The 18821-nt window shown below is 39.2% G+C and overlaps 2 protein-coding genes across 5 annotated transcripts; one reads left to right on the top strand and one right to left on the bottom strand.

The window, feature by feature from the left end:
• Positions 1-8978: 8978 nt before the first annotated feature.
• LOC104098387 (protein transport protein SEC13 homolog B-like) lies at positions 8979-9545 on the bottom strand. Its single transcript, XM_009605106.2, has one exon. The coding sequence runs from the start codon at positions 9528-9530 to the stop codon at positions 8979-8981; it is 552 nt and encodes a 183-aa protein (XP_009603401.1). The 5' UTR covers positions 9531-9545.
• Positions 9546-9745: 200 nt separating this feature from the next.
• Positions 9746-12336, top strand: LOC104098385 (uncharacterized). 4 transcript variants are annotated; one of them, XM_018771534.3, is made up of 4 exons: positions 9746-9853; positions 9953-10069; positions 10171-10587; positions 12202-12336. In XM_018771534.3, exons 3-4 carry the CDS (start codon positions 10225-10227, stop codon positions 12214-12216), a joined length of 378 nt encoding a protein of 125 aa, XP_018627050.1. In that variant the 5' UTR covers positions 9746-9853; positions 9953-10069; positions 10171-10224; the 3' UTR covers positions 12217-12336. The 4 variants fall into 4 exon arrangements, with proteins under 4 accessions (XP_018627050.1, XP_009603398.1, XP_070033462.1 ...); XM_009605103.4 differs by having other exon boundaries at positions 12199-12335; XM_070177361.1 differs by lacking the exon at positions 12202-12336 and adding an exon at positions 12143-12170.
• The last annotated feature ends 6485 nt before the right edge of the window (positions 12337-18821 follow it).

Raw genomic sequence — 18821 nt, 5'->3', positions numbered from 1 at the left:
TTGCTATGTGTTATACTAGTGTTGTTCAATTTATCGTTCTTATCATGTTTACGAATTTTCAGGTGATAATTGTCTTTTTATTTTAAAGTTGAGATTGATATTATGGAACCAAATGTTGAAGTAAGGTTTGTACTTGTTATTCTATCTCCCTGTTGTTATTTATGCATTGCATTATGGTAAGGGAGAGTGTAAAAGCACGAAGGGTAATGTCGTGCCATATTGTGAGTGTTAATGCATGAAGGGTGATGCCGTGCCATATTGTGAATGTTAATGCACGAAGGGTGATGCCGTGCCATGATATGGGAGTTAATGCATGAAGGGTGATGCCGTGCCGTTTCTATTAATTTTATGGTGAGATTGAGAGTAAAAGCATGAAGGGTGATGCCGTGCATTTTTCCTTACTATATTCACTATTCCTATTGATTCATGGTATATTGACTACTCCGGTGATCATTCTGTTGTAATTCTTTATCTTGTATTCCCCTCAGTATGTTCCTCTCCCGGCATTTCCTTTTTAGTTCTTCATTTTTGTTATGTGTATATACACTGTTAAATTGTACAGGTTGATTTGTAGGTGCCTTGCCTTAGCCTCGTCACTACTTCGTCGAGGTTAGGCTCGATACTTACCAGTACATGGGGTCGGTTGTACTGATACTGCACTCTGCACTTTCTGTGCAGATTTTGATACCGGCTCGGGTTGATCGAGATTTTGCTATTGGTCCGCTGTCCGGAGACTCAAGGTAGATCTGTCGGCGTTCACAGACCTTGAAGTCCCCGTCTATCTTTTCTATTCTACTATTTCTTTCATTCAGACAGTTGTATTTCTTTCAGACTATTACTTGTAGTAAATTCTAGAATGCTCGTGAATTGTGACTCCATATCCGGGTGGTAGTAATTAATACAGTTTTATGATATTCCGCACTTATTATATTTTATCTTAGTTAATTATTGTTAATTACTGAATGGGAATAAGGAATTGGTTTAATGATTCTCTAACGTTGGCTTGCCTAGCAAGTAGAATGTTAGGCGCCATCACGGTCCCGTCATTGGGAAATTTCAGGTCGTGACAAGTTGGTATCAGAGCACTAGGTTACCTAGGTCTCACGAGTCACGAGCAAGCTTAGTAGAGTCTGAAGGATCGGTACAGAGACGTCTGTACTTATCTCTTAGAGGCTATGAAGTTTAGGAACAATATCACTTCTTTCATTCCTTATCGTGCGACATTGATTTAGCTTGAAACATATATCTAGTATTCCTTTGTATCCATTCGTGTATGACATTGCGCACTCGGTATCAGTTGTGCATCAACGGTTCATGATGCCGCAGATGGACTACGAGAAAGCCATAGATGCTCAAACATTGCCTTAATTTGTGGTTCCCACTGAAGATGCGGACGTATTGAGAGACCACCCAGTGAATCATGTAGAGGGGTGTAACGGACCTTGGCATCTGGTTGATTTATACGAGCTGTAAAGGTTAATATTATGGATCATCGGGTGTGGTGGACTATGACTTCGCACCGAGTGGGGGGATTCCACTATCAATGGATGGATTGCGGGGTCATGTGTTATATCAGTTTTGGCCTGAAATGTATATATGTGGTACTGAAAGGTTCCCCAAAATTTACACAAAAAAAAATATTTACACATGTTTAAGTCCTAAGATTTTGTAGAGGATAAGGTTGAGACTTGCGGTATGTCTGCCTACTTAATAATCCTATACTTCAGTACCAAAGGAGTTAGAGAAACAACTTTAAATCTATAGAATGTCTACTCAGCATGGACGTCATGGTTGCGGATTATGGAGTGCTTCGGAGGAAGTACAGTGGTTGACAAGATTCTGGACTATGTGGTTCGTGCCAAGATTTGCCTGTATGGAGTTCTACTTTTGTAATCGTTGTGTATAAATAGGGGTAAGGGTTACCCCAAGGAAGATTCGAAGATTATGTTAAGAATTGGGTCAGCTCAACAGTGTTGAGTCAGCATAACAAAAGAAGAAATTGGCCTTGGGAGATATGATTCTCCACAGGTGTCTGTGGCAAGCCTATGAAGATGGCAGTATGACTGTTACTCAGTATGAGTCCCGTTTTGTGGATTTGGCCCGTCATGCTCTCCTTTTACTACCTACTAAGGGAGAGAGACTGAGGAGGTTTATGGAGGGACTCACTCACCCTATCAGGCTTCAGATGGCCAAGGAGACCGGAAGTGAGGTTTCTTTTCAGGCGGCTGCTAATGTCGCGATGAGGATCGAGATGGTTCTTGCATAGGAGAGAGGGTAGAGGTCTGATAAGAGGCCTCGTCAGTTTGGTGGTTTCGGTGGTGCCTTGTATGGAGGCAAGGGTACTTATGGCAGGGGTCGGGTACCTAGAGGTGGAGGTCAGACCATTAGAGGTGGAGGACAGGCGGGTAGAAGGCGTACTAGAGGTGGAGACCCAGCCGTTGTTATATTTGTTTTATGGTATGGCGGAGGTTGTTACATCAGATGGTGTCATTATGGGTACGACCTCAATTTAAAATAAAGGAATAATTTCCTTAAATTGATTCGGTTTTGAGTATCAAGACGAGTCCTCCTATTGTGCTCCACGTATGAGAAAGCTTCATAATTCTATAATATACTTATGTGTTTACCCCTATTGGGAGATTCTATGAAGATAACTACGCCTATCATTACATGTTGGTCACTAATAAGAGCTGTGAGGTTAAATGTGGCATTTTGTTACTCATTTCGGTAAGTTTTGATATAATTTACGGATAATTAATTATAAATTATAAATTATAGGCCCTATCGGTGTGGGATTCATTATGCGTTGTGATTTGGTGTAACAGAATTTTTTTTTTAAAAGAAGAAAATGGAAATTTTTAATTGGCACGATGTGCATATTACTTGTGATTCGGAACTGAGGACGAGATCCTCACACTTTAATATGAATTGATATGTTCAAATCGAACTACGAGCTGCGGTGGAAGTTATATAAGGACGAGATCCTTGTGAGCAAAATTCTTGTGTTTAAGTTCTCCCTCGTGAAATTAAAGTCGTACTATAGAAATAATAGGGAGTCATGCCTGTTAGGTCTAATTGAAAATTCTTGTATGAAATTCTCTGTGCATACTTGCCAAATTCGTGTTGTAATTATTGAGTTTTAACCTACGAGATAGGTGCCTGCCCAGGTGGTGTTAAATATGACTCGTTAATTCGGGTAAATAATTATGAGGTCTGATTACCATCAGTTGAAGATTAGGGCATCTGATATCCCTAAGACAGCTTTTCGGACTCGGTATGGGCATTACGAATTCCTAGTAATATTATTTAAGCTTACCAACGCCCCAGCAACACTTATGGATTTGATGAATCGGGAGTTCAAGCCCTATTTGGGTTCTTTTGTGGTTATATTCATTGATGATATCTTGATTTACTTCAGCAGTCGAGAGGAGCATGGGCAGCATCTTCGGAGTGTGCTTCAAACTTTGTAGAATAATCAATTATATGCCAAATTTTTCAAAATGTGAGTTTTGGTTAGACTCAGTTGCCTTTTTGGGGCATGTTGTATTGGCAGAAGGCATAAATGTGGATCCTAAGAAGATTGAGGATGTTCAGAATTGACATAGACCTACTTCAATTACAGAGATCCGGAGTTTCCTGGGTTTAGTAGGTTATTATCGTCAGTTCGTGGAAGGGTTTTCATCTATAGCAAGCCCATTGACCAGACTGACCCAGAAAGGTGTCCCGTTCAGGGTGTCAGACGAGTGTGGGGTGAGCTTCCAGAGGCTCAAGACAGCTTTGACTACGACACCGGTATTGGTGTTACCCACATATTTAGGATCTTATACGGTATATTGTGACGCTTCTCGTATTGGTTTGGGTGCAGTATTGACGTAGAGGTTCAAGGTTATTGCATATGCTTCATGGCAGCTGAAGGTTCACGAGAAGAATTACCCTGTTCATGATCTAGAGCTGGCAGCCATTGTTCACGCGCTGAAGATTTGGAGGCACTATCTTTACGGCGTGCCATGTGAGGTATTCATTGATCATCGTAGCCTACAGTATCTGTTCAAACAAAAGATCTCAATTTGAGGCGGAGAAGATGATTGGAGTTGATGAAAGACTATGATATCACCATTTTTGTATCACCCCGGAAAGTCCAATGTGGTGGCTGATGCTTTTAGTAAAAAGGCTGTGAGTATGGGCAGCCTTGTGTATAATCCGGTTGGTGAGAGGACGTTAGCTGCAGAGGTTCAAACTTTGGCTAATCAGTTTGTGAGGTTAGATGTTTCAGAACCCAGTCAGGTTCTAGCTTGCACAGTCGCTCAGTCTTCTTTATATGAGCACATCAGAGAGCGACAGTATGGTGATCCTCATTTACTTATCCTTAAGGACACAGTGCGGCACGGTGATGCCAAACAGGTTGCTATGGGGGAGGATGGAGTTCTGCGAATGCAGGGTCATATATGTGTGCCTAATGTGGATGAGCTTCATGAATTAATTCTGGAAGAGGCCCACAGTTCCAGGTATTCTATTCATCCATGTGCCGCCAAAATGTATCAAGATTTGCGGCAAAATTATTGGTAGAGGAAAATGAAGAAGGATATAGTTGCATATGTAGCTCGGTGCCTGAATTGTCAGCAAGTTAAGTACGAGCATCAGAGACCTGGTAGTTTGCTTCAGAAAATAGAAATTCCTGAATGAAAGTGGGAGCGTATCACTATGGACTTTGTTGTTGGGCTCCTACGGACTCAGAGAAAATTTGACGCAGTTTGGGTCATTGTGGACAGGTTGACCAAGTCAGCACATTTCATTCCAGTGGCAGTTACCTATTCTTCAGAGCGGTTAGCTGAGATTTACATTCGTGAGATTGTCCGCCTTCACGGTGTGCCCATGTCTATCATTTCTGATCGAGGTACGCAGTTCACTTTGCACTTCTGGAGGGCTGTACAGTGTGAGTTAGACATGTGGGTTGAGTTGAGTGCAACATTCCATCCACAGACAGACGGACAGTCAGAACGCACTATTCGAATATTGGAAGATATGCTTCACGCTTGTGTTATAGACTTTGGAGGTTCTTGGGATCAATTCTTGCCACTTGCGGAGGTTGATTATAATAATAGCTACCAGTCGAGCATTCAGATGGCTCCATATGAGGCATTATACGGAAGGCGATATCGTTTGCCAGTTGGATGGTTTGAACCGGGAGAGGCTCGATTGTTAGGTACCGATTAGGTACAAGATGCCTTGGATAAGGTCAAGGTTCTTCAAGATTGACTTCGCACAGCTTAGTCTAGGCAAAAGCGTTATGCCAACCGTAAAGTTCGTGGTATTGCATTCATGGTTGGAGAAATAGTAATTCTTCGGGTTTCACCTATGAAAGGTGTAATGAGGTTCGGAAAGAAGAGCAAGTTAAGCCTTAGGTATATAGGACCCTTTGAAATTCCTGAAAGGGTGGGGGAAGTAGCCTATAGGTTTGCATTACCACCTAGTTTATCAACGGTTCATCCGGTGTTTTATGTATCCATGCTTCGGAAATATCATGATGATCCGTCCCATGTGTTAGATTTCAGCTCAGTTCAATTGGACAAAGATTTGACTTATGAGGAGGAGCCAGTAGCTATTCTGGATCGGCAAGTTTGCCAGTTGAGATCAGAGAGTTACCCTTCAGTTCGAGTGCAGTGGAGAGGTCAGCCTGTTGAGGCAGCTACTTGGGAGTCCGAGTCCGATATGCGGAGTAGATATCCCCACCTTTTCACCAGCCCAAGTACTTTTCTATGTCCGTTCGAGGACGAACAGTTATTTTAGAGGTGGGGAATGTGATGACCCAAAAGGTTATCTTATGTTTTAGAACTCGATTCTACACTCTTAAGCCTTAAAAATCTCATTTTTACCCTCCTAGATTTGCGTGCGCAGTCCGAGCGTGTTTCCGGAAAGCTTTTATGTTGAAAATTGATGAAAATAAGAATTTTTGCCTTAAAAGTTGATTTTAGTTGACTTCGGTCAACATTTTTGGTAAATGGACCCGGATCCATGCTTTGACGGTCCCGGTAGGTCCATATCGAATTATGGGACCTGGGCGTATGCCCGGAATCGAATTCGGAGCTCCCTAGCTTGAGTTATGAATTTTTGATGAAAATTAAAAGTTTGAAAATTATTTGTTTTTAAGAATTGATTGATAATTGGCATTGTTAGTATCGGGTCCGTATTTTAGTTCCAGAGCCCTGTACAGGTTCATTATGATATTTAAGACCTGTCTGTGAAATTTGGTAAGAAACAGAGTTGATTTGACGTGATTCGGACGTCCAGTTGAGAAAATAGAAATTTTAAAGTGTTCTTGAGAATTTCATTTGATTTGGTGCTAAATTCGTAGTTCTAAGTGTTATTTTGGCGATTCGATCACGCGAGCAAATTCGTATGATGTTTTTAGACTTGTGTGCATGTTTCGTTTGGAGCCCCGAGGGCTCGAGTGAGTTTCGGATAGGCCACGGGATGTTTTGGACTTTGGAAATCTGGTTTTTTCTGCAGAGTCTGGATTCTGGCATGTCCTTCTTCGCATTTGCGAAGGTCCTCTCGCGAACGCGAAGAGTAAACTGATGAGGCAGGGATTTCTTCTTCGCGAACGTGAAGGCTTGGTTACGAACGCGAAGCGATGGGGGCATTACCCTTCGCGAACGCGACAAGCTCATTGCGAACGCGTAGTGTTAGGCACTGGGGAGGGGGAGTCAGCCTTTTCTTCATCGCGAACGCGATCACTGTTTCGCGAACGCGAAGATCAGGGAAGGGTAGCCTACGCGAACGCAAGCACTGTCTCGCGAACGTGAAGGCTTGGCAGCCTATACTCTTCGCGAACGCGACAGTGCTCTCGCGAACACGATGAACACTGTCGCCCAACACTTAACAGAATCCAAACACGGGATTTAACCAAAAATTCATTTTTCTCAAAAACCAAACGGTGTGAGGCGATTTTTCAAGAGTGATTTCTTCCCCAAAGTGTTGGTAAGTGATTCTAAACTATTTTCTTTCAATTACCCATTACATTTCTTGAATTTTCAACCTAAAATCTAGAGTTTTCATGGTAAAATTAGAGGTTAGGGTAGAAACTAGGGATTTCGGGAATTTGGGGATTTAGACCTCAATTTGAGGTCGGATTCCAAAAACAATTATATATTTGGGCTCGGGGATGAATGCGTAAATGGATTTTGGTCCGAACCTCGGGTTTTGACCAAGTGGGCCCGGGGTCGATTTTTCGACTTTTTGGAGAAAATTTTGGGAAATTTAATTTATGCAATATAATTGATTCCTTTAGCAATATTTGATATTATTGAGTCATTTTTGAATAGATACGAGTGGTTTGGAGTTGAATTCCAAAGGAAAAGTTGTGATTGAGAATTAAGTGGCCTTCGGAGCGAGGTAAGTATTGTGTCTAACCCTAACTTTAGGGAATTAGGAACCTTAGATTACTTGCTAAGTGAAATCCATGTGAGCAGTGTATATGTGAGGTGACGAGTACTTATGCGCCGCCAATTTATCTGTTTTCCATGTTTCTCTATTTTTCTTATATTGTCTCTTTCTTATGCCAAAATGCTACTTGTTATACTTGTGTTGTTCAATTTATCGTTCTTATCATGTTTACGGATTTTCTGGTGATAATTGAGTTTTTATTTCAAAGTTGAGATTGATATTATGGAACCAAATATTGAAGTAAGGTTTGTACTTGTTATTCTATCTCTCTGTTGTTATTTATGCATTGCATTATGGTAAGAGAGAGTGTAAAAGCATGAAGGGTGATGCCGTGCCATATTGTGAGTGTTAATGCATGAAGGGTGATGCCGTGCCATATTGTGAGTGTTAATGCACGAAGGGTGATGCCGTGCCATATTATGAGTGTCGAAGGGTGATGTCGTGCCATGATATGAGAGTTAATGCACGAAGGGTGATGCCATATATTTTTCCTTACTGTATTCACTATTACTGTTGATTCATGTTATATTGACTGCTCCGGTGATCATTTTGTTGTAGTTCTTTATCTTTTATTCCCCTCAGTATGTTCCCCTCCCGGTATTTCCTGTTTAGTTCTTCATTTTTGTTATGTATATATACACTGTTAAATTGTACAGGTTTGATTTGTAGGTGCCTTTCTTTAGCCTCGTCACTACTTCGTCGAGGTTAAGCTCGACACTTACCAGTACATGGGGTCAGTTGTACTGATACTGCACTCTGCACTTTCTGTGCAGATTTTGATACCGGCTTGGGCTGATCGAAATTTTGCTATTGGTCAGTTGTCCGGAGACTCAAGGTAGATATGTCGCCGTTCACAGACCTTGAAGTCCCCGTCTATCTTTTCTGTTCTACTGTTTCTTTCATTCATACAGTTGTATTTCTTTCAGACTATTACTTGTAGTAAATTCTAGAATGCTCGTAAATTGTGACTCCAGATCCGGGTAGTAGTAATTAATACAGTTTTATGATATTCCGCACTTATTATATTTCATCTTAGTTAATTATTGTTAATTACTGAATGGGAATAAGGAATTGGTTTAATAATTCTCTAACGTTGGCTTGCCTAGCAAGTGAAATATTAGGCGCCATCATGGTCCCGTCGGTGGGAAATTTCGGGTCGTGACAATTGTTATTTCGGTGATTTTACATTTTTATTTTTAGATTTCATCTCGAATTTCTCTGAACCATTTGATAATCTATAGGAATACAAAAAAAACCTGCACAGAAAGACTCATTTGAGGCCTATTTGGTGTTGTTGTTGTTGTTTTTCAGTCTTGATAGAACTCGACTATCTTAGTTTGAGTAATTTAAAAGCTTCTTGTTCAGAAACCTATTGCAAGTTGGTATTTCATTCTATTTTTTTTCTTTTATGGCTATATGCCTAAATCAGTAGATAGACAATTTTAAATTTTATAAGGCATATATATGTTACTGTAAGGTTATAAGAAAATATTTTTTTTTCTTTTATGGCTATATGCCTAAATAATAAGATAGATTCAAGAACAGGTTGCAAGCTTCTGAACAGGTTCAAGAACAGCTGAACCAACTAAAGCACCAGGAGCCATTGATGGCGCCCATGAGACTGTTGTTACCCCAACTGGATGGGCTTGGTCAATTTTTGTAGTGTCCCAAAGACCATCTGACCTAGCAGTGTGAACTGAGATACTACCATCAGAAGAACCACAACCCAAGCATAGCCCAAGTTCATGAGGAGCCCATGAAATAGAGTTAACTGATGATTTATGGTCGCCAAAAACATGAGCTTGTGTCCACTCATTTTGATTGCCTTCCTTCCAGATTACAACTTTACCATCATAGGAACAGGAAGCAAGGATTGAGCCAAATTTGGGGTGTGTCCAAGCAACTTGCCAAACATGACCAGTATGGCCACTCAGAGTGGCAAGATGCTGTGAAGCTGAGTTGTTGCTGACTCCAACTATTTTTATGGTCATATCAGATGATGATGTGGCCATACGTTTCCCATAATAGTCCATGGAAACATCGTGAACTATGTCATTGTGACCTGTTTCAATCTTCTGTACATGCATCTTTCTTTGCCACTAATGTCTCTCAACTCCTACACTTATTGGTCAATTTGATTTTCATAAATATGTCAGTTTGATAGAATAAACTTTTAAGAAATTTAAATTTGGTGGCAATGGATAATCAATCTGGATAATCATCCTGGTGGCAGATGGAGTAAACATATCCTCTTGCTAACCAAAGGGCGCCATTCACATCTTTAAGAGGTTACTTATTAATCTGTTTACTTACAGGTTGTTAGTGAGATGAACAAAAAAAAAATAGAGAAAAGTAAATAACTAAGCATACTTGTGGTACAAGGTCTTTTGCAGAAGTAGAGGAATCTACGGTAAAAATATATTTAGTCCCCTACTATCACATATGCTTTTTTGTTATTTACATATTTATATATTTGCTTATATATTATTTTTTCGAAATTATATTGCAGAGAAATCCTATTACTGGAGAAATAGACACACCAGATAATATTTAGGAGATCCAACATACACGCAAGGATGATAGAGGAGAACTGGTGTGGGTGGATTCACAATCCCAACAAATTCATGTAATTATTTAAAATCATAGACTTATTATCTTTTTATTTCTATAAGTTACATTCAATGTGTTTTATTATGTTTTGATGTAAATGATTATGTATAAATGCAGGGTCAACTCCAAGAAGTTGTCGCTCAATAACAATATGAAGAGATCGAGCATCCAATGACTAGAGATGAGATTTTATCCACCGTTCTTGGTGAGAGAACAGGCTATGTTCGCGGAAAAGGATACAGAAAGAAGCTTCCTAAAAAGAGTAACATGCAGCAGGAAAACATAGAGTCCAGCGTGTCTTCCGCTATGGAAATTATGCGTCAGGAGATGCAAGCTGAGATGGATAGGAAGTTGCAAGAAGAACGTGAACAAATGGCTGCTCAGTTGCAAAGAAATATGGAACTTGAGTTGCAAAGGAAGTTGGAAGAGGAGCGTGAACACGTAAAAACAGAAGTAGACAAGAGGATCCATCTAGAAGTGGACAAGAGGATGCATGAACAATTTGCTAGTTTGATGACCAGAATGCTACAACAGGTACTTGCTCCGCTGCTTCTTAACACTTCTTCTTCCTTCTCGGCATTTCTTCTTCCTTCATTCTGGACAATTCTTCTGTTGCTTCTTTCCTTCTCCGCTGCTTCTTAACACTTCATGCTACAACCAGAATTCTTTTACTGCTACTGCTATATTATTATTTAGTTATTGTTTTTTGCTACTATTATTATTTAGCTATTATTATTGTTGCTGAATTTAGGGAAATATGGTGGATTAAGTAAGAAAAATTTAGCTATTATTATTGTTGATGGTGTTTTTGGTGCTGGTGCTTCTATGTTGTTGGGTTTTGGGGCTTGGTATTAGTATTTTACGAAGGCGGGGAAGAGAAGGAGGAGGAGAACGGAGTATGGATTAGTTGTGGGTTCTGCGCTTTGCTTACTGCTGAAGTTTGATTTTTTGAGCCAAATTCTTGTATGTAGCAATCTGCATGTTCAGATTTGGTTCTTAGAGATTTGATGTAATCTTACTCTAACTGTGAGATCCTATAAATATTACTCTACGTGATGTACGAATTAAAAAATGGGTACAAGATGCTAGTTTCTCATCATTACATGCTTTGTGCCTACTACAGAGATTGTAGCCATTAATTCCTTCAAGATTTCATTAACTCATGGAAGTAAGCAGCTATTTACTTTTATTTTTTTCTTCTTTAAGCGGCATAGAGAAACCTAAAATTTACCATTCAACATGCTATTCGCGTATGAACAATACCTCATTGCTTATTCTACACTAAAATGAGATGGGCTGAACATATGAAAAACCAGCCATGCTTCTTACCAAGTGTCACAGATCCGGAATCTAATTCTTGAACTTGACTATAGGTATCGTGCCATTCGCATTATCTTTTATTCTTTATTTCCTTAGCTGGTGGCAATTTATGTTGCTCAGAAATTTTATCTACTTATCTTTGAGTAGATAGCGGAAAGTCAGTTCACCTTAGAGATGCTGAATAGGTACTTGTCCTTATTTTCAGTTTTGAAAAGCTTAATTGTCTTTGATAGCTGTAGGTATTGATAGGATCTGCATTTGCTCAGGAATCTTTTCAAATTTAGTTCCTTCTTCTTTGTATTTGATATGTTTGGTTGACAGTTTGAGTAGTCTGTTTATATAAAAGGAAGATTTGATTTTATTCCAGTGCTTCAATAATGCAAAAGTTAGTTGTTCATTCTACCTCATTATTATTTATTATGGGCATGCAGCTTGTAAGAATTTTAACACTCATTTATTTAAAATAATGTCTGTTTGTTTTATTTATCCTTTTAACATCTTAAAACCAAATTGGCAAGTTCTAGTTAAATACCAGCTTCCATATGTTCTTTGGGCATGTTTTTTGATATAAACCCACATCATTTTTAGTAGACCCCCTTTTGTTATCCTTGAAGTTTTTCTATGCATGTTTTTTTATATAAAAATTCTCATTATATATGTTCCATATATATATATATATATATATATATATATATATATATATATATATATATATATATATATATATATATATATATACATACATACATATATATTGTTTATTTAGCAGGGACAAAGCACATAAACAATGGTATCGTAAAATATATATATATATTATTTATTTAGCAGGGACAAAGCACTTAAACAATGGTATCGTCCAAGGATGGTGTCGACCAAGGAGCAATTACAAGGTACTTAATATTTTATCTTTTTTGGGATATGTATATGTGTACGATTACAATGCACAATGAACTGTTGTGTAGTATTATGTAATTGACTTTTTAGTAATGAAAATATTTATAATATTCAGTTTGAGTAATTCTTTTGGTGTTTTTTAAATATCATTGGTTGCTTTTAATATTGGTGGTCAATTGATGTGAATATATAGTCATTAAATTTAGAGAATTCGGTTCCTACCGGAAATATATATAATTTTGATTTTATATAGTTTTTGAGAAGATAGGTTTTAGTGGCGACATTATTGTCACAAAATATTACTAATTGTTGCAATATCAAAATTTTCCACTGTTGGTTTATTTCTTTTGTAGCGACTTTAGTCGCTACAAAAAGTTATTGTGTCTTTCATGGTTTATTATATTGTAGCGACACGAGTCGCTACTAAGAGTCATTTATATTGGCGACATTAACTTGCCACTACAAAAATGTTTCAGTAGCGACATTAACTTGCCACTACAAAAATGTTTTAGCAGCGATAGTAATCGTCGCGAAAGATGAATAGCAGTGGCAACCTAGGTGAATTTTTTTTCCTGTGGAACCATTTTTGTAGCGAGTTTTTTCACCTTTTGTGGCAACTATATCGCCGCAAAAGATACTCTTTTAGCGGTGACCTTAGGTGTCACCACAAATACCTTTCAGTTTCGGTTTTGCTTGTAGCAACACAAATGTCGCCACTGATAACATATAGCAGCGACTTTCAGATATTTTGTAGCGACCTTGGTCGCCGCAATAAGGCTATTTTCTTGTAGTGTTGATAACCATACAGATCTCTTAATCCCAATAGTTGGCCCAAACTATGTTTTGACCTGATTCTTGCTTCTGTGGGATACGTAGGCAACCCTACATAAGGGTTCGGTTTTCCTACTATTTCAAAATACTTTCCTCAGTACGGAAAACTAGGGCAGTTCTTTTGGAACAATGCAATGATGCTCTCAACCCAGAAATCTCCGAGAGTGTCAACCAAATTTCATCCAAAAGCCAAGCATCAAACTACCATGACAACCTTACTCTGACGCTCATTCGACTTAAATTCCAACATATGAGATGCAAGTACTTTCTTCAAACATCTGGCATGGAGTCATGGTGTTCGCTCATACTTTCAGAATTCAAAGATTCAATATCGGTCAACCCATTTCTTTACAGGGGGAAGTTGTTAGTCAGCCTTTGAGAAGTATCATGCTCGCACGACTTGGACAAACAAACAAGAACAAGCAAAGCTTTGCGTCAACACAAATCGATCAACCTCCCTCGAACTAAGAATTTTTCTTTGAACGCAGGAGGGACAACATCATCTTCGAAACCATCATGAAATGCCAACATCGCATTTTCGATCACAACCGGATACACCACTGGCTGCATGACCTAACTGTGCACCTCTTAATTTTATAAATTCAACTAAGAGGGACTCTAACATTTTCTCCTCTGAGTTTTGCAGGAATATCATCTTGGACACTTCTCGGGATATATCATTTGGACTTGGGCTTGGTGGATCATCAGTCAAATAATCAGGAGAGTAATGGTTTTACAATGAAATCCATTTTTTACGACTTCGTTGTTCTCACCACTTTTCTATAATCAGATCAGAATATCGTTCCCGGTTGTCGACCGGGGACGATCATCAAATGGGTTTTGTGGATAGCTGAAAGGTTCCTTATCTGGGACTGCACGGGAAATATCCTGCCGACATCAGATTATCGCCCTGGCTAATAGCCGGAGACTATCACCAAAAGGTTCTTGTGGACTGCTGGAAGGTCGCAACAAAACATCCTTGCAATCAATTGGGAGAAAACCACAACTGTCTCGCAAACAGTCAGGGGCATCAGAGCAACTGTTCGAAGGAGAAACTGGGGCACATCTTCTGGATGGAGTCACTCTTCAACTCTAGGGATACCGTACCCAATCATGGGTACAATGAGGCATCGCTCTGAGTTTGTCTATACCCTTGCATTTCGTACATATATTTGATGCAATTAATATAGATAGTTGCAATTCTGTAAAATAGGAGAGTAAAAGAAGTGTTGAAAGCCATACATCTCATACTCTCTACCCTTCACAAACTACGCGTACCTGATTCTTGACCTTGTGTCAAGATACGTAGGCAATCCATAATGGGTCCGGTTTTTCTCGTCCTTAACTGGACGAATCGGTTAAGTTTGACCACTTGGGTCATAGTTGACCGAAGATCTTTGCGAAAAGATCATTCCCAAAAAACAAATATATATATATATATATATATATATATATATATATATATATACACACTCTAGAAGTCTCCTCGTGAGATATCAACATCAAAATTCAAAACATATTATCCTCTTTCCTTGAGAAAATTCAAAAAAAATCCAAATGTCTTCCTTTTATCTCTAATCTTCCCGAACTATGTCGCACCTGATTCTCATATCAACGAGATACATAGGCAACCTTCAGGTTCAGTCTCATTTTTTAAGAAATCAAAAAAATATCAATCAAGGACCCTTCTCGGGTTCGGTCACATTTTTGAAAAAAAAACAAAAAAATTAATCAAGGACCCTTCCCGGGTTCAATCATAATTTTTCAAAAAACAAATTAATAAAAGGACCCTTCCCGGGTTCGATTTTATTTTTAAAAAAAATATACTCCCATTGTGCAGATTTTCAATTCTTGTCTCCCCCATCACGTGGATATTTCATATTTCAGTCACTCCCATCGTGTGGAGATTCTCAATTCCTATCTCTCCCATCGCGTGGAGATTTTACATTCCTGTCAATGCTCCGATGTCGCATCAGAACGGTACACAACCCGTCAAATTTTACATTGTTGTCAATGCTCTGATGTCGCATCGGAACGGTACACAGCCTGTCAAAGCTCCGATATCGCATTGGAACGGTACACAACCCGTCAAATTTTACATTCTTGTCAATGCTCCGATATCGCATCGTAACGGTACACAGCCCGTCAAATTTTACATTCTTGTTAATGCTCCGATATCGCATCGAAATGGTACACAGCCCGTCAAATTTTACATTCCTGCAATGCTCCGATATCGTATCAGAACGGTACACAACTGGTCAAATTTTACATTAATGTCAATGCTCCGGTATCGCTTTAGAATGGTAACAAAGCCCGTCTAACATTCAATGCTCCCATATCGCTTCAGAACGGTACCAAAGCCCGTCTAACAGTCAATGCTCTAATATCGCTTCGGAATGGTAACAAAGCCCGTAATTTTACTTTCCTGTCTATGCTCTGATTTCACATCGGAACAGTACCAAATCCCGCCTAACTTTCAATGCTCCTATATCACTTCGGAATTGTAACTACAAAGCCTGTTTTACATTCAGTTATCTCTATCAAAAATCACAAAAATTGATTAATTCAAAAATTAAAATGAAATGAAAACCTAAAAATATTTTCTTTCCACCCTTCCTGAACTACGCTTGAGCTGATTCTCATTTCAACGAGATACGTGAGCAACCTTCGGGTTCGGTCTCATTTTTCAAAAAATAATTTGTTAAGAGAAAATTCAAGAAAAAAAGAAAAAAAAAGGGAAACTTTTCTTTGACTTTGGTCCCATTTATCAAAAATTAAAAAAAATAGAAAAGAGAAAAAAGGCAAATATGATCAAATATTGGCTTAGTTGGTACCAACACAGTTATGAGGAAGCATGGGAATGTAACAAGTATAAAATTGGTATGATGGAGAGGATCAGCTTCTGGTAAACCATAGATTCTTGTGGTACCTCTTAATTATGCCTTAGCGACACTCGAAAAATCTCATGCTAACAGTTAGGCTAAGAACAAAGCCGACCTCATCGTTTCATGTGCATTATGCGGCGAGCTTTAAAAACAAATTCACTGCATTGCATTGTTGATCTAGAACCTAGCCGGAATGTCTGTTGAGGCAAAATCCCGAGTAACACTTGGTTTGGGAAAGGATCGTAAGACTTCTTTGACCCGTTTGAGCCTTTCTAACCCACCAAATGACATTAAGCCTTTTTCTTGGACAACCACATTTCAGCCTATACCCTTCTTTGTGCTTACGAGCACTACCCCTCTCTTGGCCCGACCTCATTGCGGGCACTGAAAACATATAACTTCGGGCACTGAAAACGTGAATCTTACCAATCAACCTCCTTGACCAACTAGGAAGAGCATAACAATGGGCACGGCCTCCCCCTCTAGGGTGACCTCCCCACGCCTGACCTCCACCCATAGCTGGCGGTTTAGGTATAAAAATAACTGGAGCGGAACTCATAGCCTGAACACCATGCTGTGACACATCTATCCGGAGTTTGGGACAATCTCTCACCATGTGGCTGGTATCTCCATACTCAAAGCAACCTTTCCACTGACGTGGATGTGGAAGTTTTTGGGTATGGGTATTCTGGGACCCATGGATATCCAAAACATCGCGTGAAGCTTGAAGTGCAAATTGAACTGGCTGACCTACAAAACCTCTACCATAATGTACCCTGCCTCCAAAATAGGGATCAGTAGATCCTCCCGGTCCACGAGGCCTCTTAGCCTCCCTGCCCTCTCTCTACTGACCCCGCATAGCCTCTAATCTACGAGCGATCTCTACCACCTGCTTAAATGGAACATCCATCTCCAACTCCTGAGCCATGCTGAATCAGATACCATAACTGAGCCCCTCACTGAACGTGCAGACTCACTCTCTAATTGTATAAACCAAATCAGGTCCGTGACGGTACAACTCACTGAATTTGATGGCGTACTCTAATACTATCATAAATCCCTGAAGCAGCTGCTTGAACTCGGTGCGCCATGCATCCCTTGTCACGACCCAAACCGATGGGCCGCGACGGGCACCCGGTGCCTTACTCAACCGAGTACCAACATTACATATCATTCTTATCATACAGACATTGGCAAATGGGCCAAACGGGCTGTCATGGGGTAACCAGAATATACATAAGGGAATACTCAATATAAGACGACCCAATCTGCTATAAAAACTTATACATGTGACATAGGGCCTATAAGACTAAAATAACCACTCGTACACTGAACATAGGACGACAAGGCCATGCAATCTTTTACGTATATGACATCTGTCTACAAGCCTCTAAGAATACATAATTGTCATAAAGGTCGGGACAGAGCCCCGCCATATCAAACAATACACATCTAAATCGTACTGACCAAACAGGCAACTCCGGAGTAAATGGAGTGCACCAACATCTTCCACTGAGCTGATCGCCTACTTGGAGGACTCTTGACCTGTCTATCGAGACCTGTGGGCATGAAACGCAGCGTCCCCAGGCAAAAGGGATGTCAGTATAAATAATGTACCGAGTATGTAAGGAATAAAAATCAGTAAGTAATAGACATGAGAGAAACATGGAGTAAAAAACTTGACATGTACGTTTGCATAGCTCTGTGAATCATTTCATTTTTTATAACGTCATGCATATGCATATAAATGCCATACCATGCATAGGTATATGTGTTCATAACATCATCAAGCCTCTCAGGGCATCCCATCATATCATTTCGGCCACTGTGGGCAATTCATCGACGTATACCAGTTGATCAGGTGGTGGTGCGTATATAATGCTGTAACTTTTTCCCATATCCCATATACATATAATATACATGTATATAACTCCATCTGGTCGTGGGTCAATGTATATGTATAAATGCATGAAATGCATAAGAAATATGTTAATAAGATTTCTCGGAATGTCATAAAAATAATATTCCTATCGGATAAATTCTATCAAATACGTATTTTTCTGAGACCCATGAACAGAAGATATAATAATAATTCATATGGGAAATCAAGAATATAGACACCCCTAATATTTCTATGAATAGTCATTTATGAAAATTATGCATTTGCTCGTTTCGTTCGTGTCGTATAGATCATGCCAAAAAGAAAGAAGGGATAGCTTTAACATACCTGCAGTAGGAAAAAAATCGTGTGATATTCTTGAGAAGGATTATACCTTACTCTCTTAAAATCGAAAAATCCCGTTGCTATAATATTATGAAGTGACTATCGTCCTTGGCTTTGTATTCTGTATAACTCATTTGCCAAATGAATTTTGGTATTCATTCAAGATAAGAGTTCTTGGCTTTGCATTTGTATAACCCACTTACGAAATGGATTCTTGATATTCATTCAAGACAAGAGTTCTTGGCTTTGCATTTGTATAACCCACTTACGGAATGGATTCTTGATATTCATTCAAGACAAGAGTAGGGATAAGTATTATGCCTCCTCTTTCTATGTGTTTGCAAGGAGTGTCTTACAAGATTATCCATGTGTCATCTTAATTAATTGTCCAAAGTCAAGTCATATCCAATCCTCCTCTACTTGCTGCCACATGGGGGGGCTTTGTCCCCACCTACAATTATCCACAAATCCTTAATTACATGGTTAATCTTGCATTAAACCAATAATTAACCAATTACCCACGTAATTAAGAATTATCTCAAATTACTTAAAATACTACTTATTTTTAATACACCTTATACATCATACTATCATGGTCATATGGTACCTTGTAT

The sequence above is a fragment of the Nicotiana tomentosiformis genome, chromosome 6, assembly GCF_000390325.3.
Source record: "Nicotiana tomentosiformis chromosome 6, ASM39032v3, whole genome shotgun sequence".
Taxonomy (NCBI): domain Eukaryota; kingdom Viridiplantae; phylum Streptophyta; class Magnoliopsida; order Solanales; family Solanaceae; genus Nicotiana; species Nicotiana tomentosiformis.
This window is presented reverse-complemented; position numbering and strand designations above follow the sequence as displayed.

Coding starts and splice junctions, on each gene's coding strand:
- LOC104098385 (XM_009605103.4), top strand. CDS start 10,225: ATGACTAGAGATGAGATTTTATCCACCGTTCTTGGTGAGAGAACAGGC.
- LOC104098387 (XM_009605106.2), bottom strand. CDS start 9,530: ATGCATGTACAGAAGATTGAAACAGGTCACAATGACATAGTTCACGAT.